The 24258-nt window shown below is 43.5% G+C and overlaps 1 protein-coding gene across 1 annotated transcript; it reads left to right on the top strand.

Moving 5' to 3' along the window:
* The first annotated feature begins 11522 nt into the window (after window positions 1-11522).
* LOC109746707 (uncharacterized) lies at window positions 11523-19663 on the top strand. Its single transcript, XM_020305810.4, has 10 exons — window positions 11523-11903; window positions 12004-12183; window positions 12288-12393; window positions 12474-12504; window positions 12871-12904; window positions 13636-13788; window positions 14490-16539; window positions 16827-18117; window positions 18990-19073; window positions 19238-19663. Exons 1-10 carry the CDS (start codon window positions 11845-11847, stop codon window positions 19300-19302), a joined length of 4053 nt encoding a protein of 1350 aa, XP_020161399.1. The 5' UTR covers window positions 11523-11844; the 3' UTR covers window positions 19303-19663.
* Window positions 19664-24258: the final 4595 nt, after the last annotated feature.

Here is a 24258-nt window from a genome sequence, read left to right as displayed (position 1 = left end):
CAAACGATGCAAAAAAAAACCCAGAGCCAACACGTTCACAAAAAACAAAGCCAGCACGTTCACAAAAAAAACGACGCGATTTGACGGCCCAACTAGAGCTTGGTTTCCTTTTGGGCCCAACACCACCGTTTTTTTTTCTGCGGAGTCAGTGATGGGCGAGCAGCCGAGCACAACCAACAGGATCGCCTCTCGCGGATCGCCCCATGATCCAACAATGCGGAGCCGTCCTTGTGATCCAACGGCCCGGAGCCTGCACGCAGCATGCCCACTGAATTCCTTCTAGAAGACCACATCCGAGGGCTATCGCTTGACGCCAGGGTATGATCGGACGGCTGACGTTCGGAGCTAGGGTTAGGCGAAACCTCGCGGGGTTTAGAGGGGTTTTGAGCTGGTCAACGGGGTTACGAAAGCTTTGACTGAGCATAACTAATTTTAAAAAAAATCAAAAAAAATATGAAACCTTCGCCGTTCGTTGTTTTATAAGTCACACTAACGAGAAAAAAATACTAAACTTGGTCTATGGTCATTTTCATGAAAAAACCCTAGCTGGCACGATCGAGGTCAAATGAGCACCATTAATTTAAAAAAAATCAAAAAAAATATGAAACCTGCGCACAATGTTGTGTTATGTGACATGTTACCAACCAAAAATCATAAACTTGGTCTATGGTCATTTTCATGAGAAAACCTTCACACATATGAGCTATCACCTACAAGATTTCATAGAGTTCAAGGAGATGAGGTTGGGTTACCTTCTGTTTTTGAAAAATTTAAAAAATAAAAAAATCACCAAATCTTTATTTCAAAGTGAATAAGAAGGATCCGAACTTAGTTTTACATTTTAATATTTTAAACGTGTTTTTAATAGTTTTTATATTAAAGCATATTTTCCAAAAGAAAATGTAAAAATATGAAGATTAATTCAAAAAATAGTGAGACTTCGAATCTACACTATATAGATTGAATAGGTGTTATTACAAAACATTTGGCTCATTTAGAGTAGGTCCAAAAAAACTTGATTACAAATGGGTTGTTTACCCTAGCATGGGAGCTCATTTGGAGCATATTTCTCAAATTCAAATTTTTGTGACCTCCTCTAAATCATCTCAAATTTTGCACACATGATCTCCTACAAAAACATAGATAGTTTGCCAAGGTTTTATTTTTTTGCATTTTCTTGAATTTACACAAACATACATAGATAATTTGCTGGTTGGAAAAAGCATGCATTTGATTTGATTAATAAACATGAGACCAATAACATGTGTGATCAGTGAAGCAACACTGAAACAACATGTGTGATCAGTGAAGCAACACTGAAGTGATCAGTGAAGCAACACTGAAACAACATGTCTGATCAGTGAAGCAACACTGAAACAACATGTTTGATCATTGCAGCACCTAAACTCTAGTTCACAACATCTAAACAGAACTAACCATACACCACATGCAAATATAAGGACAGACAAATATAGATAGAATAATACGTTACTAGTATCACCATAGATTAAGTTCACACCATAAACTGCCACATTAAGTTTACCATAAGTAACCGGACCCTAAGTACCCAAAAGATTAAGATTCAGTTCAGATCATCACACCATCACAGCATCATCACATCACTTCACGCCGGAGTCAGGGCCTTCGCGAGCGCAGCATGCTGCCCCCTGATCATGTAGTCCTCCCCGCGGATCGCTACATCCTCTGCATGAGACAGAAGGTGATCGAAGCGGCCATCCTTCGGCTTTGGCTTGGTGGTGCAGTAGGGGCAGTGCCACTTCTTGAACTTGCGATTGTAGAAGGAAGCAACTCCCTTGGCCTTGACCTTCTGCACCTCCTTGGCTGTGAAGGACGCGACGTTTCCCTTGTACACATCATCTCTAGAATCATACTGCACACATGAATGAATTGCATTAATACATTATAGATTCATATACACCATGTCAAAGGAACTAAATGAACAAGGGATAGGCTTACCTCATATTCAGAATCGTCACTAAACGCCCCCTCGTACGGGTCGTAGTCGGCCAGCTTCCTTTTTCTCCCCCTCCAACCATCATCCTCCTGAATATACAATTACATCCATCACTAGTAGCCAATTGAAAATTTAGATATGCACACATGACACATTGATCATAGGGCTAATATACTCCCAATATCAGAAATGTTTTAGAAGTGGTTTTTTTATATTTCTGTGCCCCTTAGCTCTATGCATTCAAAAACCACATCCATCACTAGTATATCAATGTATTAGATTTGTACACACATTGATCCAAAACCCCAATATGACATTCAAATAACACATTGATCATTGTTCATGCACACACATTGAAGAAAAGAGCTGATATAACTACATATTGTGGACAAATATATATACTAATGAATGAAATTTATATACTAATGAATCAAAAACCTCAATATGACAAATTTACACACATTGAATCAAATTTATAACTTCTTAATCAATGGATTCCATTTGGGCATATGACATTCAAAACTCCAATCTGAGTAGCATTCAAAAACAAATCTAATAGGGACCCAATCTAAGGCAACGAATCTGAGTAGCATTAAAAACCCCAATCTGTGAGCACTAAAAACAAATCTAATAAGCATCATAGCATTAAAAACCCCAATCTGTTCACAACATCTAGCATTTTTGCAACGAATTTATCCAAATCCCAATCTAAACACCCCAATCATTGCAGCACCTAAAATCATAGTTCACAACATAGCATTTTTGCAACGAATTTATCCAACAAACCCTAGTCCAAAAAACCCCGTCCCCCCAACCCATACCCTACAGAAAACCCCGGCCCATCCATCAAACCAACTACTCTAACCATCTAAACTACCATATGAATCACAATCTAACCAATGCAACTAGGGAGCAATTAACTCTACAAGCTAAGCAAGTGCAAATACCTCCTCCTCCACGGCAGGCGGCGCGACGGGGGCATCTGGATGGACTGCGCCGCTCGACGCCTTCACCTTCTGCAGTGATGAGGCGGAGCCCGCCACATCCGCAGTGGTTGTGAGTTTCCCCGCACCGTCGTGGACGCCGCCGACATCCGCGGTCACCGCGCCTGGACCCTGCAGCTCCACCACATCTCCGGCCGCTGCGCCGGCGTCGCCACGAGCGTCGGCCATCTGACAGATGGAGGCGATGAAGGTGAGGAAGAGGATGCAGTGGGGGAGAGCGAGATGGTGTGGTGGAGGCAGTGGAGGAGAGCGAGATGATGCCGGTGGGGGAGAGGAAGACGATGCGACAGGGAGGGGATTTGGGGGAAAATGGTAGGGGCGATGGAGGTGGTTGCCCTCTTTATATGATGGGATGTTTCGGGCATGTCCATGGACACGTGCTACCCCACGACCGCGGTCTCGCATGCGCCCACGTATACGCGGCCCCACTCGTTAGCTAACGGTCAAAGGCATTGACCCGACGGCAACGTCCGTTATAACCTATTCTGAGGGTTTCGGGCAAGGGAGTGGGGAAAAGTGAGCAAAAGTTAACAGAGTGGAGATGAATGAGTAGAGCTAAGGAACCAGGGGCACAGAAATAAAAATCCCTTGCTAATATTATATGTGGATGACATATTGTTGATTGGAAATGATATAGAATTTCTGGACAGCATAAAAGGATACTTGAATAAGAATTTTTCAATGAAAGACCTCGGTGAAGCTGCTTATTATTGGGCATTAAGATCTATAGAGATAGATCAAGACGCTTAATTGGACTTTCACAAAGCACATACCTTGATAAAGTTTTGAACAAGTTCAAAATGGACCAGTCAAAGAAAGGGTTCTTGCCTGTGTTACAAGGTGTGAAATTGAGTCAAACTCAATGCCCGACCACTGCAGAAGATAGAGAGAAAATGAAAGTCATTCCCTTTGCCTCAGCCATAGGTTCTATCATGTATGCAATGTTGTGTACCAGACCTGATGTGTGCCTTGCTATAAGCCTAGCAGGGAGGTACCAAAGTAATCCAGGTGTGGATCACTGGACAGCGGTCAAGAACATCCTGAAGTACCTGAAAAGGACTAAGGATATGTTTCTCGTTTATGGAGGTGATAAAGAGCTCGTCGTAAATGGTTACGTTGATGCTAGCTTTGACACTGATCCAGATGACTCTAAGTCGCAAACCGGATACGTATTTATATTGAATGGTGGAGCTGTCAGTTGGTGCAGTTCCAAGCAAAGCGTCGTGGCGGGATCTACGTGTGAAGCGGAGTATATAGCTGCTTCGGAAGCAGCAAATGAAGGAGTCTGGATGAAGGAGTTCATATCCGATCTAGGTGTAATACCTAGTGCATCGGTCCAATGAAAATCTTTTCTGACAATACTGGAGAAATTGCCTTAGCGAAGGAATCCAGATTTCACAAGAGAACCAAACACATCAAGAGACGCTTCAAATCCATCCGTGATCAAGTCAAGGAGGGAGACATAGGGATTTTCAAAATACAGACGGATCTGAATGTTGCAGACCCGTTGACTAAGCCTCTTCCATGAGCAAAAAATGATCAGCACCAAGACTCCATGGGTGTTAGAATCATTACACTGTAATCTAGATTATTGACTCTAGTGCAAGTGGGAGACTGAAGGAAATATGCCCTAGAGGCAATAATAAAGTTGTTATTTATATTTCCTTATATCATGATAAATGTTTATTATTCATGCTAGAATTGTATAAACCGGAAACTTGATACATGTGTGAATACATAGACAAAACACAGTGTCCCTAGTATACCTCTACTAGACTAGCTCGTTAATCAAAGATGGTTAAGTTTCCTGACCATAGACATGTGTTGTCATTTGATGAACGGGATCACATCATTAGGAGAATGATGTGATGGACAAAACCCATCCGTTAGCTTAGCATTATGATCGTTAAGTTTTATTGCTATTGCTTTCTTCATGACTTATACGTATTCCTATGACTATGAGATTATGCAACTCCTGAATACCGGAGGAACACCTTGTGTGCTATCAAACGTCACAACGTAACTGGGTGATTATAAAGATGCTCTACAGGTGTCTCCGAAGATGTTTGTTGGGTTGGCATAGATCGAGATTAGGATTTGTCACTCCGAGTATCAGAGAGGTATCTCTAGGCCCTCTTGGTAATGCACATCATGATAAGCCTTGCAAGCAATGTGACTAATGAGTTAGTTGTGGGATGATGTATTACGAAACGAGTAAAGAGACTTGCCGGTAATGAGATTGAACTAGGTATGAAGATACCGATGATCGAATCTCGGGCAAGTAACATACCGATGACAAAGGGAATGACGTATGTTGTCATTGCGGTTTAACCGATAAAGATTTTCGTAGAATATGTAGGAACCAATATGAGCATCCAGGTTCCGCTGTTGGTTATTGACCAGAGATGTGTCTCGGTCATGTCTACATAGTTCTCGAACCCGTAGGGTCCGCACGCTTAATGTTCGATGACGATTTGTATTATGAGTTATGTGTTTTGGTGACCGAAGATTGTTTGGAGTCCCGGATGAGATCACGGACATGACGAGGAGTCTCAAAATGGTTGAGAGGTAAAGATTGATATATTTGACGATAGTATTCGGACACCGAAAGTGTTTCGGAATGTATCGAGTACATATTGGAGTACCGGGGGGGTTACCAGAACCCCCCGGGGGAAAGATATGGGCCATATGGGCCATAGGAGGGAGGCAAGGCAGCCCACAAGGGGTGCCCCCCATGGGAGTCCGAATTGGACAAGGGGAGGGGGCGCGGCCCCCCTTTCCTTCTCCTCCTCCCTCTCCTTCCCCCTTTCCCCTTCCGGTAAATGGAAAGTGGGGGGGGGGGGGCGTATTGGACTAGGGGTCCAAGTGGGACTCCTCCCACTTGGCGCGCCCTAGGCCGGCCTCCTCCCCTCTCCCTCCTTTATATACGGGGGCAGGGGCACCTCTAAGGCACATCAATTGTTCTTAGCCGTGTGCGGTGCCCCCCTCCACCATTTACTCCTCCGGTCATATTGTCGTAGTGCTTAGGCGAAGCCCTGCGCGAATCACTTCACCATCACCGTAACCACGCCGTCGTGTTGATGAAACTCTCCCTCGACACTTTGCTGGATCAAGAGTTCGAGGGACGTCATCAAGCTGAACGTGTGCAGAACTCGGAAGTGCCGTACGTTCGGTACTTGATTGGTTGAATAGAGAAGACGTTCGACTACATCAACCGCGTTAACCTAACGCTTCCGCTTTCGGTCTATGAGGGTACGTGGAGACACTCTCCCCCTCTCGTTGCTATGCATCTCCTAGATAGATCTTGCGTGATCGTAGGATTTTTTTTTGAAATTGCATGCTATGTTCCCCAACAGAGTATCTGCGAGAACCAAATGTGCATGACACAGAAAAGTTGTTGGCTATTAGAGAGGCCAGAGGGTTTTCAGGAATGCTCGGAACAATTGATTGCATGCATCGGCAATGGAAGAAGTGCCCCAAAGGTTTGCAGGGAATGTATCAAGGTCTCACCAAAGAGGCCACCATCATACTAGAAGCAGTGGCATCAGATGACTTATGGATTTGACATGCTTTCTTTCGGATGTCAGGTTCTCACAACGACATCAACGTGCTTTCAATGGTCTTCGGTAATCAGGAGGCTTTGTATTGGGGAATCACCGTCGTGCAACTACACCGTCAACGACCGTGACTACAACATGGGAGACTGTCTTGCTGATGGCATCTAACCTCACTGGGCGGTGTTTGTGAAGACCATATCCGAACCATTGGGCGAGAAACAAAGCCACTTTGCAACAATGCAGGAAGCAGCTACGAAGGATGTGGAGAGGGCATTCGGAGTGCTTCAAACTCGTTGGGGATTGTTTGTGGAGCTGCAATGGTGTGGAAATCAAAAACTTTGTGGCAACTTATGACATGTTGTGTTATTTTGCGGTTATTGAGGATGAGGGTGATGGTGTTACCCAAACCAATGATTTTGAAGCACCTGGAGGATAAGTTCAAATCTCGAAAGATTAAGATTCAACTCAGCTTATGAACTTTCTACAGTTGCATCCGAATCTACGAGATCATTATGTGCACACGCAGCTACTCAGTGATCTTGTGGAGCGTATGTGAACCCACAATGAAAACCAAAGAGCTAATGTTTGAGTTGTGAATTTAAAATAAATTTTATGCACACGCTATGTATTTTCAGTACCAACTTTTGTTATTTACTTGCGGCATTTGCGTGTATGATGGACGTGCATGGATTTGAGAGTTTAGATATGAGAAATGTGGATACCGAGCACGAGATATGAGGGCTCATCCGGGTGCATCCGCGGACGTGCCCGGGCACATCCGCGCGTATATATAGGATCAGATTTGCCAAGTCCGGCTGCAGATGCTCTAACCGAAGAAATAATCAGGAAATGTTTCTGTCTCTGGCTAGCTATCTCGTAGCACGGTGTTTTAATGATTGCCACTGATCATTCAACAATTGCACCAAACAAAAAGCCACCACTATTCAGCATCCACGGATACTGCAGCCTACGGGGCAGGTGATCAACTCCTATCCTATGGTTGACCTAGGTGCTTTACGAAAGGTAATTGGAGGTGAAACATTGCAATCTCATTAACATGATTAGCAGTCATATTAAGCGCGCTGATCCCCCAGAATGCAGTAATAACAAACTAACAATGATAGCTATTCATAACACCTGTCACCTGTCTCGCCCTTGATTGTGTTACAGCACCAGTGACAACTTAAACAAAGTTTGAAGGAAAACCTGAACTTTTCATGGGAACATCGTGTTAATGGAACGTAGAAAGTTGTGATATGGTTTTCTGTTCCTTTGGAATAAAGAAAAGCTGTGGATGGCACGTCAGGCATACCCATAAACAAAACCAAAGTAGTGGATAAATCAGAGTTAGTTAGGAGCCTTGAGGCAGAATCTAATGACCTCAGTCGAAAGGGACTCAATGGATGTGAGAGATTGGTGTGCCCACGAGACGACTCCCTCTCGCTCCTTCAGAAACTGTGCCATGGCTGTTCTTGTGCCTCAAACTGCTTTTTTACATCCGTAGTCTCGTCCTGTCTCTTTGCCAAATGAGTTTTCACTAGAAAAAAAGAAAAAAAAAAGTCCAGCGCACAAAATTTGTTAGTACATGAAAACAACACAGTGTTGTTTACATAGCTAATTTTTTTATACTGCACGCGTTCAAATACAATGTTTCCATTTTACGTTGAAAACATTTTTTTTCAGAGATGCTAAAATCAGATCATCATATTTATTCTCATCAGATGAGTTGAAAAGTCATGTTTTATTAAAAAGGTGCACTTTGCATATATAGTCCACTCCTAAATTGTACCTCGTGCTTCCCTGAAGTCTAGGTGGGTTTCAATGTTCGATGGGGTTGTAACATTTCTTTGGTATGGAAAGGGACATGCTGGCAGAATCCGAGGAAGCATTTTCTCTGATCGTGGGCAGATATCCGTTGGTTTATGGGCTCTTTTCTGTTGTGTTTGTTCGCATATAGATTTTCGAAAAGTCAAGCTTCTCACACTTTGACCAAGATTAAGAAGAAAACTATCAATGTCTATAATACTAAATGTATAAAATATTGATGAGGACATCCCTACTATAGTTAATCCATAGCCTCTGATATACACGGATCACTGAAGCATGGAGAAGGCATTAGTCGTATAAAGAGCGGAGACGGAGTTTCAAATTATGATTTCGGGACTTTAAGCCACTGTGATAACACAAGAGGAACATTGACGGAGTATACAAGATGAAACTTTATAATTTCGTCCATGGTTAGCTATAGGTGCTGCGCACATCAGTATTGGGATAGACCCATGTATTTTGGAGGAAAAAACTACTTGTAGTTTTTAGTCTGTGTTTAGGTAGGAGTCCTACTTAAGGCTGGATTGGACCCGCCCTCCCTCGCCCAGACGAATCTCACGCTTGCCCCTAAATACACAATTAGGGCATCAAATTAGGATTTGTGTTTTTGTTTGATTGATGTTTATTGTTTGGTACTCTTTGCCATAGACACGAGAGTCAGCAAAACCTCGTGTACTAGGCGTCATGAGAACTTCATTGTGTTAATCAAAGTACTTCAATTTATATCCGCCATTCGGATTGCATATATCAAATTCTCGCTAGTTCTCCGGTTGTATGCAACCCAACACTAAAATGAACTTTTGGTATGATATAAATGTATCATCCTTAAACATAAACCAACACCACGTGACCGTTGTGGTAATCAATCAATCTTGTTGAAAAAAAAAACATAAACCAACTTTATCTACCATTTTCTGGATTTATTTCAAGCCTTCGACGATGTGCGTTCAGTGTGAGGAGACGTCCTGTTGACTATGAAGGCGTTTGTGACTACTTCGTATCTCAAGATGATGTGTTGACTCGGTCTCTCGAAGGTACTCATAAGAGTAGGGTGTGTGTGTGCGAGCATTCATATGGATGTGTGTGTATGAGCGTCTACGTCTGTACTGTGTTAAACAAAATCTTCATTGCCCTTGCTGCAAACAAACACTTTCATCATGGCTACATCGTAGTTTCATGCAACAAAATAAAAAATAAAATAAAATGCCCACATCATACTGACTTGTTGACACAGAAAGATATGTTAGTAGCGATTATTTCCTGTTGTTGCATGAAGATTGGTGGTTTACAAATTGACGGAAGAAATAATACCATCTCATAGAAAAATTGGGCCATTTTATAAATATGAAAATATGTCTCATGATATATCTAATGATGCATATTTATTTTTTATATGTAGATAATTTCCTCTATAGTTGACCCCTGGAAAAACATAATTACTTATATTTTTTTGAACACATAATTATGTATACTTAAAGCATACTCGGGCTTTTGGTGGGTGCTCGTGAGGTGAGAGAAACAAAGCGTAAACTTTTCTTTTGAGTGTTTTGGAAAAGTCTCGGCCGACTTGATATTACACTTCGTGATATACTTTGATCTTGTTAATGCATAAAGCCGGCTGCTTATTGTTGAAGACAAGGCATTGTTTGCAAAATCTCTCAATTCTCGAGTTGTTTTCATCAACAAGATGGCGAATTGTCACACACGTTGAGTTCATATTACCTCGTGATCTGATAATCTTTTGCTCATTATCTTGGTTACTTCCTCTGTTCATTTTTATAAAACGTTTTAGAGAGCTAAAATTAAACTGTTTTAGGTGTTATTTTAAATGTCTAAAACGCCTTATAAAAATGAACGGAGGGAGTATTTGAGACACCATACAGTTTGCATGTGATTCTCTTTTCTTGGCCCACTCATTTTTCAATAGCAAGGAAGATGTCGGTGAACATTTAGACCTAGAGTAGATCGTTTTCGCATTTAGTTTGGGCTAAAATAGTTCTTGAAAGACCGGTTAAGTAAAATGATGAGAGTCATCTAAAAAAAAAGTTAAAATAATGAGAAGATATAAAAGGAAAATCGGGAGCTGGTTCTTCCTCATTTATTTGTATAAGCTATGCATGCATGACTATAATAATGCCATGCTATAACTAGACAGACGCCATCTGAGAGCTGCATAAATTAATGATAAATCCTTTCTAAATATATAAAGAGATGTCACTGTCGAGCTTTTGACCTCTCGAGGCTCCCTGATCCTATAGAACGACTAGACTAGAAATATTGAGCCGCTTAACCACTGTTCACTGTGCCGAACCAATAATACCCCTTGTGAGTCACGCCCTAGGCATAGCATGGGCGCTCAAAAAGTGAACTCCAACCAGTACATCAACGCGCAATGCGTAATGCAGCAACTAATCAAAATTCAAGATACGTTAACGTAAACCAAACTAGTATATCAACGCCAAAATGCGTAATGCAGCAATTAATCAAAAAATCAAGATATGTAAACGTAAACCAAACTTATGTAGCAAATCTTTCATTGCCCTTGCTGCAACCAAACGATTTCATCATGGCTGGCTACATCGTAGTACTAGTTTTCATGCAAAAATAAAAAAATAACATGACCATATCGTACTACTGACTCGCTGACGCCGAAAGATATGTTGGTACTAGTAAATAACGTTTATGTCCAGTTGTCGCGCGAAGATTGGTGATTGGGATTACAAATTGACAAAACAGAAAAAATGGTACACTGCAGTACTTTTTTTCAATAATTAAGACAGAACCAACACATCCACCATCCTCGTGTCAGTTGCAACGACAGCGATCCTTCTTCAAAAAATCCCTCCTCCAAAATTCAAAAACCAGAGCCCCTCATCCACTTTCGTTTTTCTGTTGAGGGGCAAAACGGTCAGACCCGCACCAACAGTCCACTCAAAGCCGTTGTTATCCCGAAAAGCCAGCCAGCGCCGCATAAAGCGAAAAAAAAGGATAATAAAAAACGAAAATGAAAACAAAAGCAACAATCTCTCGTAATCTCTCTTACTTAATCACGCCTAAGCTCCCCCAAAACTCGAGATCAGGGCCGCTAATCTCCCCGAAACACCCCTGGAAGTTTCCGGTTTCACCTTCGTCCGTTTTTCCTCCCGCATTTCTCACGGAGGAGAGACAGAGAGGGGAGTACCAGTCTCCAGCTCCACCAAACCAGCAGAGCTCTCTCTCTCTCTCTAGTCCTCTCCCCCTCCACTCCGCTCCCTCCCCCACAGCGCAGCAGGGCGCACGTTATCGGATTCGGGCGCGCGCGGCCGAGATCCGCAGCACGCCGCCGCCGCCGCGCGATCTCGTCGCCGCGGGAACTGCATTGCGCGGCTCGCCGTCTCCCCGGCGTTTACCCGGGGGCGGCTCCGGCGGAGGCGGAGGGGCGGGGGGCGGGTCTCGTCCGCGATCCACCAGATCCGACCTCGCCGGCCGCGGCGGCGCTGCCATGGAGCCCGACGCGCCGCTCGACTACGCGCTCTTCCAGCTCTCCCCCCGCCGCTCCAGGTGAGGAAGCGGGGCACTGGGAAGGGGATGCCTCGCCCTTTCGTTGCGGTTTCGCGTGGGCTGAGGGTGGCTGGCTGACTGACTCTGGGTGCCTGCGCAGGTGCGAGCTCGTGGTGTCCTGCAGTGGGCGGACGGAGAAGATCGCGTCGGGGTCGGTGAAGCCGTTCGTGACGCACCTGCGCGCCGCGGAGGAGCAGGCGGCGGCCCAGCCGCCGCAGCCGGCCATCCGGCTGCAGCTGGACCGGCGCGCCGCGTGGTTCAGCAAGGGCACCCTCGAGAGGTATGCTGATATGGCTTATGCGGCGGTGCTCGGGTCGGTGGTCTGTCGATTGTCGAAGAGATTGGATTCTGATGGGTGCTTGCCTGGTTCCTTTGTGCTTGAAGGTTCGTGCGCTTCGTGAGCACGCCGGAGGTGCTGGAGATGGCGAATACATTCGATGCAGAAATGTCGCAGCTAGAAGGGGCTAGGAAGATTTACGCGGCACAGGGAGTGAGTATCAATTATCATGCAGTTCTTTCAGCATGTTATGCAGTGTAGCTTTTGTCTAAAATTGGCAATTCTTTATGCAGACTGCTGTAGGTGCTACCTCGGGTGCAGCTGGTATGCCCTAATGTCTTGTGTCTTTTCATACCTCATACAGTTCATTAACACTCGTTCATCATGGGAAACTAAGTCCATCTTAACTGGAGTTACTCAATGGGAGCTGATAAAGTCCAGGAGCAAGAGATTGTTCTCTTGTTGAATTGGCAACTGTATTATTGGCTTGCATTAAGAATTTAGGAACCTTTGATTAATGCTAGATATATTGATGCCACCATGTCTATATTATTCATCACATATTAACATGAACCTCCATTAATAAGGTAACATATTAGATTAATGTGACATTATTACTGTCATGTATGGAAGCATATGATGCTTCTGCCTTCTGGATATAATTATGTAAACTCTTCTTCTGCTTGTCAGCTGAAGCCTCAGCAGCAGCTGCAGACATTACAAAGTAAGCCCATCTCTTATTTCAATTGCCGCTCATTTACCTTGTTTGCCGGATAAAATTGATTCGATTCACAATCAGTTTGTACTTTGTTAAGTAGGTTAATATTGTGATGAAACACGTTAACTGTAGTTTTTTTGCCAAGTCTTGCACACGTTGTGGTTTATACTCCATATGATTATTGTGGAAATGATGTTCCCATCATGTTAGCTGCTTTCTATAACCTTCCGCAAAAATTCAGAGTGCAGATACTTGTAGCATGTGGACGATAACACCCGTATGAAGTTAGTTTCTTTATCCTGGATGGTTAATTCGATTTTATTCTGTGATTACATATCGTGCACTTTGCGTGGATATATTTCTGCCTTCCTTTTTTGGGAGCTTTGAGTGAAACAAACTGCCATCCTTTAATTGGTCTACGGTGCTTATATAAGGACTAATCGTTATTAGTTTAATGAAATGTTATTGACTGGAGGACCGTGGTTATCATTTTTTTGTTATACCTTTGTTTATTTATATACAAGACTCAATCTACTTCTTACTAAATTAGAATGATTGATATGCATTCATGTGACAATGCAATGTGCTGTGAGTTTTTGATAGATAAGACATCTTGAATACATAATTTTTATCTGTAGGCTGTGTTGTGGTATCAAGTAATTTACAGTTTCACCCTTTTAATACAACCTGAACTATCTTAACCATCCATAATTTATGCCCTGGCTATTTTTGTGCAGGAAGGAGCTTCTTAGAGCAATTGATGTCCGTTTAAGTGCACTTAAACAAGACCTTGTCACGTCTTGTGCCCGGGCATCATCCGCAGGGTTCAACCATGACAGTGTCTCTGAGCTTCTCCATTTTGCGGACCACTTTGGTGCCAGCAGGCTGAGGTATGATTGAAGCTTGTCAAGCCCATAATTCAGTTATAAACTTACAGTCATATAGGCATATGGGTATTACTCGAAAGTCTTGGTGGTCAGTGTTAAGTAGTCCAACGAAATTACAGCTAACAGCTTATCTAGTAAGCATATCCCATTAAGGCACAATCCATCAGCAACAACTACTTTGGTATATATCTAAAAGTTGATGTGCAGATTTAGCACAAGTGAGCCCCCATCAGCAGTAGACTGATGTGCTCAAGTTATCCTTTTTGACATTAAACAAGCAGATCTAATTGAGGATATAAAACAACATGTAGCTGTAAAGAGAAAGTTTATCACTGTTTTTATCAAATGCCATTATAATACACGTCAACTTAGTTCTATGCTCCTGCAAAAAAAAAACTTAGTTCTATGAGGATTAGCATGGCATAATTAACAAAATAAGATGCTGGATGGTGGAAGCTGTATAGAAACTTTAGAACTCAAGTTTAGGAAATAACTCACCCATCGTGAAGTTATCAATCTCGAAATTGGGAAAAGTTTGCAGGAGAAGGTTCTTCTAGGAATTAGGAGGGTGGGTCATGTTAAATTGGAGCGCATTGAGATATGATATCTTCTGTCACAGTCGTCGTTTATTTTTTGTTCCTTTGCTGCCTTTCTTGATGAATGGTGTTTAGATACATATGACAACTTGAACTTGTTATATCCAGCGAAGCATGCAACAAATACATGTCACTTTGCCAGCGTCGTCCAGACATCAATCCTCAGGCATCCCCAGCACCTTCATCACACTGGAAGAGCTTCGAAGATGGGGATCTTCGTGACTCCTGCAGTTCAGACATGTCTATAGATGAGCCACCGGCCGATCACGGTGGATCCAGCAATAGATCTACAAGTTGGGGTAGTGTCCCGCATACCGATAGATTAAGCAGCAACCAACATTCAGTTGATGTTCCATCAGGATCGAGCGCTGAACAGCAATCTAAGCCAACCATCCAGCAGACAGTAGATAAACAAGAAAACGAAACTGATGCTCCAACTGCTCCTGCTAAAGAGCTTTCGAGGCGTTTGAGTGTGCAAGATAGAATAAGCATGTTTGAGAATAAGCAAAAGGAGCAAACTTCAACTTCTGGTAACAGCAACTCTGCAGGTACTGCTAAGGTTGTTCCAGTGAAAGGTGAGCACCGCAGGGTGCCTTCTGTTGCGTCCATGGACAAGTTGGTAAGAAGGTGGAGCAGTGTCAGTGACATGAGCATTGATCTGGGTAACAATGATAACAGTGGCTGTAATGACAAAAGTGAAAATGGAACTCCAGCTGGGACACCAACATCTGCCAATCTGGAGGCCAGTTCAAAAGTAAGAGCTGATAAGGATGCTAGCGGGGTGAAGAATCCAGACACATCTCAATCTTGGTCACGTCAAAAGGACGGTGACAAGCCCAAGGATTCTACCACTACAAATGCTTCTTCGTCCTCAACCTTTAATGCTACATCTCCACCCTCATTATCAGCCATTGTTACCAAGGCTCCTGAAAAGCAGACTAGGTCTTGTTCGGGAGATGACATGGCTATAGCCTCTAGTACTGAGAGTGAGTTATCCTTTGACAAGGAGCAGGGAGTTAACCAAGGACAAGGCGACACACGGTTGTCAGAGCATGTTGCTTCAAATGTTTCCACTCAAAACCGACAAAAAACATCTTCAAGGCCAGCTGAGGAAGCTTTCCCGAAACATTTTGATACTTTAACTAGTCCATTGTCAGAGGATCATGTCCAGATAGATAAGGAAATAACTCCTGTTGCTCATGAAGTACCAGTTGCAAGTGAACAGATTGGACGTAAAGATAGTAGAGCTCGCCTTCGTTCAAAAGAGATGCATGCTGGAGCAGACGCAGTTGTGAAGAAGGATCGATCCTTTCGAACAGTTGGGAAAACGTCAAGTGGTGTTGATCTCAAATCGAAAGCCACATCGCATTCTCGCACTAATGTTAGGGGTTCATCTGGTAGGGACGAAGCTGGCTCTACAGAATCTGAAGTTCATGATGCTAGCTCGCGGCGGAAAAGTCTACCACGGAAGGTAGAGGATGTGCGGAGAAAGGTTGCTGTTGGGTCTGAAATACTGCCTCAATTGGATTATTCTAGTCGCCAGGGATCAAATTTGAGCAGACAATCATCTAATGCTGAGCAGGAATTGAGTTTGCTGGGAGGTAAAGTTAAACCAGTAAATGATGCAAATGCTATTCCCTTGGAGCAGACTAGGGCGACGAAACCGGCAAAGGGGAATCAAGATCGGCATGATGAACTGCAAATGAAGGCCAATGAGTTGGAGAAATTATTTGCTGCACACAAGCTAACCACTTCCAGGAGAGGAAAGTCTACAGATGCACAGGTTGATGATACACCTAGGTTAAGTGAGGTAAAGCCTACACAGGTTCTTCCAGAGAAGATTTGTATGAAGCAAACTGTGATGGAGAGTAACAACTTTGATGCCAATGAGCTTCTGAAGATAGTGGACAACGAAGGGTATAACAACAGCACACCAGAAAAACTTGGGATGCTTAGCCTAGAAGAGTCACGGGGAAAGTTTTATGATCAATATATGCAGAAGAGGGATGCAAAACTAAAGGAGGATTGGAAGCTGCAGAAAGAAGAGAAGGAAGCAATATTAAAGGCAATGCATGAAAGTCTAGAAAGGAGCAAGGCTGAGATGCGGGCCAAATTCTCTCGATCTGCTTTGCAATCAGTTTCACGAAATAAGGATCAGGTATTAGATTCTACATGGATTAGTGCTGTACTTCTTCAACAGAAAATAGTAATTAAGAAATTCTGTTATTTTGTAATGCTAGCGTATAGCCCAAATGCTGTACTCTGTTTTTTTTTTCTACTAAAGGTAAAAGGCTAGTTTAGTTTTTCTGCGAAGTACTGAAAGTATGTTTTTCAGCAAGTATAGATGTAGAATGAATGCTACAATCATTTGACATATTGCAACTTGCAATAATGCGCACTTGTGGATTTTGCTTGTTAATAATTTGTTATATTTGCCTTTTCCAGGGGGCAGATTCTTTCCTGGTAGAAGATGAAATGAACAGTGACTACCTATCTGGTGATTGTTCTTCCAGGAGTGCTGATTCCAGGAAGCATTTTTCAAACAAAGTAGCTTACACACAAAAGAAATCCATTGCTCCTGTCCATAGTCATAAGCATTCGTCAAGAGCTGTAAGACCCGGTTATGCAAATCGCAGGAACCCACCAGAAAATCCTCTTGCACAGTCAGTTCCCAATTTCTCCGACTTCAGAAAGGAAAATACAAAGCCATCAGCTGGTCATAGCAGAGCTACTGCAAGGGCTCACCCAAAAGGTTTTTCCCGTAGTAAGAGCATAATTGAAGAGTCAAAGAGTATTTTGTATCAAGATCAATCAAGGGGGTCACAGTCTATGAGAAAAGACTTAAATGCTAGTGAATTAAGGGACACTTCATCAGTGAACAGGGATATTTACAACTGTGCTCCCTCAGGAATTTCTAGTAACACCCATAAATCTGGCGTACCGAAGTCTTTTGTTAGGAAAGACAATGGGACTCACCCTGTTGTCGGTATAACCGGATTTCGACAACCAATGTTTGCAAGTGTCTTACAGGATGAAGATGATGATTTTCCAGATCAGCAAGAGGATTCCCCAGATGATGCCAAAGATGAAGAATACGAAAGCATTGAAGAGAATCTCAGGGAAAGTGATTTTCCTGCTGATTCAGACAGTGAGACTCCAAAACTGAGTCAGGATTTTGGAAATTCAGACGATCCAGGATCAGAAAATGGCGACGTTTCTTTTCCACGGGAAGCATCCAGTACCAAGTTCAATGCTTTTGCAAGAAACATGCATGATTTACCTGGTGAATTACCAGCCCCCTGGAGCTCGCATCATCCACACCTATTGCCTTATGCAAATGATACCTCGGATGGTGATGCTTTTGTCGATTCACCAACCGGCAGTCCATCACCGTGGAACTCTCATTCGCTGGATCAAATAACAGATGCTGATGTTTCCCGGATGAGAAAAAAGTGGGGCAGCGCTCAGATGCCTTTTGGTGGTGCCAATGCATCTCAACAGCCACGCAAAGATGTCCCAAAAGGGTTTAAGAAGCTGCTGAAATTTGGGAGGAAGAATAGGGGTGATGGTTTAGTAAATGACTGGGTTTCTGCTTCAACTGCCTCAGAATGTGACGATGATATGGAAGATGGCCGGGATCTGGCAATAGGATCCTCTGATGATTTCAGAAAGTCAAGAATGGGTTATCTTTCTTCATATGATGGTTTTGTTGAGAACGAGGTTTTGACTGAACAAGGTATTTTCTTTGTATAATCCTCTATGCATGCTATTTCAAGTATCATATCTTCCGAGTATTTATTGCATTGTATGCTTTAACCCATTTGAAGTATAGTGTCATGACCTAGATTAAGCTTGTCCCCCATGACAACTAGAGCCACCTTTTATTGGCAACAACTCATACTTTCCAACGCTTCTTTCCATACTTACATCAGAATAAAACCAATAGGGTACAAGGGTCCTTCATGTTTCCAGATAAAAGCAAATGGCACTTTGTGTGAAGTCAAACTATTTGTGTGCAAGTTGACTCACACTATCTTCAGCTTATTTAAGAACTTCTGATGTTGGATTCAGTATTATAACCAGATAAATTAAAGTGACGGTGAACTAGTTACTTTATCCTTGCTGAAAAGCTAATATCCTCTCTTTACATGTTACATATACTAGCCTTGGAATCAATTGTTTCTATCCTTGGAATCAATTGCTTCTATCTCTTGACATGAATGTATCGTTTGCAGCACAGTTTTTTTGGTAACAAATATTAAATCCCCTCGTTCACCCACCTCTTTGCACTGATCATATTTATGTTGTCCCCAATTCCAACTCCCTATTTTCTTTATGATACTGACATATGGGATGAAGTTCTGCTTCGCAGTGACATGGGTGGACCCAAAACTAGAATCCAAAAATAGGGCCTTCCTAGATCATGTGCATGCAGTATTGAAAGAGTTTTGTGTATGGGAATGATACATTTCCATTAGTGGATATTTGCTTAGACTTCTGACTTTTGAGTCTTAAGCTGTACGTCTCTTTCAGGCTTCAGTTACTGTTTTATTTTGCTCTTCATTTCTTTTCCTGCATATTCTGGTTACTTAAGATCTGAATTTGCAGAACAATCGCTGCGCAGCTCCATTCCAAACCCCCCTGCAAATTTTAGACTGAGGGAGGATCAACTGACTGGTAGCTCAATTAAAGGTATACAAACGTCTAGACATGTAGTATATTCTTATGTTACGCTGCTCAATTAGAACATAACCCATGAAGATGACCGTTCATCTTTATCAATAATTAGTGTTACTTGTTCTGTCATTGGTAATCTTTGCCAAAAGTCTAAAACTATCTTCACGCCAAAATTGCAGCGCCACGTTCATTCTTCTCCCTGTCGACATTCCGGAGCAAAGGAGGCGATGCTAGGCTAAGGTGACCCTCAAGCACCAGAGCTGGATTGTATAAAATTTCTTCTGGAACTAGGTAAAGATATCAAATTTTCACGGTTGGTACGCGGACACTGCTAGCTTGTCATATATAAATACATATCCTGTATCTATGGTAATTCTTATAAGCTGCCAGTTAAGCGTTTCCACTGTTGTTGTTTGCTAATTCTTTTTCCTTATCTTTTTTTCATCTCTTGTGTAGAGTTGGACTCCTAGAACTTTTGTTGTTGCAATTTTTCCACTTGGCCCAGAGACACTGTATTATTTTTTATTATTTTTGTGATATGCTTGTATCTCCCACTCCATTTGTTTCGTCGTTCACACACATATATATCACAAATCCATTTCAAAGCTGTGTATTGTTCAGTAGATCATACCATTTTCTTCCATATACATATGCTTTTCTACATATTGCTGGAGCATTTCTTGTACAGGCGACATATGATGCATAATGGGGCCCCTTCTGTGTAAAGTCTTCTTATTTTCTGAACCATATCTTATGTATTAGTTGATTTGGAATGTTTGGGGCCCAATTCGTGTCAGAATTCTTGGATTTAAAACATGTAAACGAGTTGTATCCTCTGCCGACATGCAAACTCCCCATGGCTTCCTGAATCAGAAAGGGGTGAATTGCTCTGCTCTACTTCAAGAACTTGTAAATAAGAGGCATAATCAATGCCCTTTGTCCAGTCCGTGCTCTTTCAAATGACCACGTCTCCATCAAAATTGTGACGGGATTCTCCGTTCAGATATACAAGTCGTATTTGACCGCCCCAGGTTCAGTCTTTGATCGTGTATTTCTTGTGCAAATATTTCGTTAATACTTGCAAATCACAACCATAAGGGAAATGCTTGTGCATCTGAACGGGAAGTGCAAGAACAATCAATTTGCAAACAGACAGAGGGGTGGGGGTGGGGGGGGGGGGGGGGGGGGCTAAAATTGTATTTTACCCGGGCAAGTAAATGCAATCAAATTCTTGTACAGGATCCATGTGCATGCATTACAAGTTTACACCACTCGGGTGTAGCAGTGCTGTGTGGCTACTGTGTGTGTAGGCTCCCACGTCCCACGTACTAGCAACTAGTGTAAGCCCCGACCTAGCGCATGTAGAGGCATGTCATGGACTCTGTAGATAGATCATGGCATGGCTCGTGCTACATCCTACCACCGTCCATGCACACCAATCGTACATGTCCTGTAACTGCATTCAGCCCACTTTTGACTTCTGCAGTCGAGCAGAGATAATCTTGAGGGAATCTTTTGCTAAGACTTGGTTGGACTGCTCACATTTGAGAGGCGGCCGACGCTTCTACAAAATTTGTAAAGATTTAATGGAAATGAGAGTTCAACTAGTACATGACAGTGCTATGTGGTGTCATCCAGCGAACCTATACCAACTATATGCCCATGTATAGCCATCCTAACAACTAGAAGTAAGGGCATGTACTATTGTATGACGGTATTCATAGACAGTAATATAGACAACCCATATAATGATTTATCTGTAAATAGTCTATTTTTGGCCAAAACTAATTGCGAGGAGAAATTACAGATGTACAACAACAAAATTATTGCCTAATTTTTTTTCCCTACAGACGTCGGTAGATCTACACACAAACTCTTTCTTTCTCCTCTTTCTCTTTCCTCTACGTCACTAAAATTTCTCTGTGGCAACTCCTACAAACAACTAACTAGACATCATTGTACATGGCCCAAGAAGATGCGACTTATTGAAGAAAACTCCCCTCTCTTTCCTAAACATGTGATACGAAGCAGTTTCCTTTTCCTACGCTGGTGCACATCCCCCCCTCCCCCCCCCCCCCCCCCCCCCCCCCCGGCCCCTCCCTCTGCATGTTCCCTGGCGACGGTGGCACGGTGGGGAGCCCCGGTTCCTTCTATTCGGTGTGTTAGGTTGTTGGGCGACGCCGCTCGGGCGGTACCGATGTCGCCACCGCCTCGACGGTGTCGAGGAGCTGCGGTTATGTTCTAGGTAGGCCTTCAAGATGACGGTGGAGGTCTTGCTGGAGGGTCATGTTTCTTCAGCTCAGCCCACATCGCCTCGTTGATTCCTCTAGCGTTGTCGTAGAGCCGGAAGTGTTTTCTTGGAGGTGGACGGTGTAATGATGTCGATCTCGTCCAAGAGATGTATTGGTCTCCTTCTATAGTCTGTGTGATGGCCGGTCCGGTGGCGTTGGGTTATGGCCTCGTTGCATGTAGTGCTGGCATCCTCCCCTCTGCAAGTGGTGTTGGCTTGGTCGTGTTCTCACTCGTGCTCGCACTTGAGCAAGTTGGATCATTTTGGGTTGGTGGTTGTTTCGATGATGGAGGACTTGGGCTACTATTGTCTTGGTCATTGCTCTCGGATGTTTCAAGCTCCTTTGACATGTGGTCATCACTTTCATGTTTCTTTGTGATCCTTACTTATACTTGTTTGGGTCCTAGTGTTATGTTTAGGCCGCCGGTCGTCGGCGCTTGTGCATGAATCCTTAGTTTGTTCTTTGTCGTTTGTGTTATGATTTTGGTTCGTTGGGTCGTGCCTTCTATCGCGTTGTACTCTTTCTATCTAGTGAAATACATGAGCTCTCCTGCATGGTTCGTTTGTTAGGCTGTTCCCGGTAATTTCCTTGATGTGTTGTCTCTCTAGATTATTATTTAAAAACAATTTCCATTTGGATTTTTCTGGAGAGATGTCATGTGTGTTGTAATTTACAGAGACGTTGTCAACCCCCACCAGTACTGCCGTATGATCTAAAATGTTTGATGCGGTAGTATTGGTGGGGAGGAAGTTGACAAAGGAAAAAGGGAAGATGGCATGGCTCAGTTGGGACAAAATGAGACTTCCAAAATCCAATGGAGGTATGGGGTTTAGGGACATGCGAGCTTTTAACCAAACTTTGCTTGTAAAATATGCTTGCAGATTAATTGATACCCCTGACAATTTATGTGCTTGTCTGCTAAAAGCTAAGTACTATCCAAATGGCAACATTTTGGACAATGTATTCACTGGTAATTCTGTTGGGGAACGTTGCATGGGAAACAAAAAAAAATTCTACGCACACGCAAGATCTATCCATGGAGATGCATAGCAACGAGAGGGGAGAGTGTGTCTACGTACCCTCGTAGACCGTAAGCGGAAGCGTTTATTAACGCGGTTGATGTAGTCGAACTTCTTCGCGATCCAACCGATCAAGTACCGAACGTATGACACCTTCACGTTCAGCACACGTTCAACTCGGTGACGTCCTCGCCTTCTTGATCTAGCAAGACGGGCGAAGTAGTTGATGAGCTCCGACAGTACGACCGCGTGGTGACGGTGGTGGTGATGCTATCTCCGCAGGGCTTCGCCTAAGCACTACGAAAATATGACCGAGGGACGAAACTGTGGAGAGGAGCGCCGCACACGGCTAAGAGATTGTCGTCTCCTTTGTGTGGCGCCCCCTCCCTCATATATATAGGTGGGGGGAGGGGATGCAGCCAGGAGGCGCCCTGTAACGCCCACGATGCGGCTATATCTCCCACGTGTCGAGGCACGACTTGGAGGCATAACCACATGGTGGTTTTGTCGCAAGAAGGGTCATCTTCACACAATCCCATGTAACGAACAAGAATGTGATAAAGAGTTGGCTTACAGTCGCCATTTCACACAATACATAAATTAAACATACATCATTCAGAGTACAATCAAGGTCCGACTACGGAACCAAAATAAAAGAAGACAACCCCAAATGCTAGATCCCCGATCGTCCCAACTGGGCTCCACTACTGATCATCAGGAAACGAAACATAGTAACGACCAAGTTCCTCGTCGAACTCCCACTTGAGCTCGGTTGCGTCACCTGCACTGGTATCGTCGGCACCTGCAACTGTTTTGGTAGAATCTGTGAGTCACGAGGACTCAGCAATCTCACACCCGCGAGATCAAGACTATTTAAGCTTATAGGAAGGATGGGGTAATGAGGTGGAGTTGCAGCAAGCACTAAGCAAATATGGTGGCTAACATACACAAATAAGAGCGAGAAGAGGAGCAACGCAACGGTCGCGAAGCTAGAAGTGATCCTGAAACTGCTTACGTTCATACATAACCCAAACCGTGTTCACTTCCCGGACCCCGCCGAAAAGAGACCATCACGGCTACACACGCGGTTGATGTATTTTAATTAAGTCAAGTGTCCAGTTCTCTACAACCGGATATTAACAAATTTCCATCTGCCACATAACCGCGGGCACGGCTTTTGAAAGATAACACCCTGCAGGGGTGTCCCAACTTAGCCCATCACAAGCTCTCATGGTCAACGAAGGATATTCCTTCTCCCGGGAAGATCCGATCAGACTCGGAATCCCGGTTACAAGACATTTCGACAATGGTAAAACAAGACCAGCAAGACCGCCCGAATGTGCCGACAAATCCCGATAGGAGCTGCACATATCTCGTTCTCAGGGCACACCGGATGGGCAAGACGTCGGGTTGGCATAGACCCTGGTTGCCCAGGGGGCGCCCGACATCGCCCAGGTTTGGACCAGCACTCGAAGGAGCACTGGCCCGGGGGTTAAAATAAAGATGACCCTCGGGCTCGCGAAACCGAAAGGGAAAAAGGCTTAGGTAGGCAAATGTGAAACCAAGGTTGGGCCTTGCTGGAGGAGTTTTATTCAAGGCGAACTGTCAAGGGGGTCCCATAAATCACCCAACCGCGTAAGGAACACAAAATCAAGGAACATAACACCGGTATGACGGAAACTAGGGCGGCAAGAGTGGAACAAAACACCAGGCATAAGGCCGAGCCTTCCACCCTTTACCAAGTATATAGATGCATTAATTAAATAAGAGATATTGTGATATGCCAAAATATCCGTGTTCCAACATGGAACCAACTTCAACTTCACCTGCAACTAGCAACACTATAAGAAGGGCTGAGCAAAAGCGGTAACTTAGCCAAACAACGGTTTG

This window comes from Aegilops tauschii, chromosome 2 (assembly GCF_002575655.3).
Source record: "Aegilops tauschii subsp. strangulata cultivar AL8/78 chromosome 2, Aet v6.0, whole genome shotgun sequence".
Taxonomy (NCBI): domain Eukaryota; kingdom Viridiplantae; phylum Streptophyta; class Magnoliopsida; order Poales; family Poaceae; genus Aegilops; species Aegilops tauschii.
The sequence above is the reverse complement of the archived record's forward strand: the minus strand, read 5'-3'. Positions and strand labels throughout refer to the sequence as shown.

Bases quoted from the DNA above. Each gene is read 5' to 3' on its own strand.
- LOC109746707 (XM_020305810.4), top strand. From the start codon at position 11,845: ATGGAGCCCGACGCGCCGCTCGACTACGCGCTCTTCCAGCTCTCCCCC. The intron at 18,118-18,989 runs GTATTTTCTTTG...CTGAATTTGCAG, and splicing joins CGAGGTTTTGACTGAACAAG to AACAATCGCTGCGCAGCTCC. The intron at 19,074-19,237 runs GTATACAAACGT...CCAAAATTGCAG, and splicing joins GACTGGTAGCTCAATTAAAG to CGCCACGTTCATTCTTCTCC.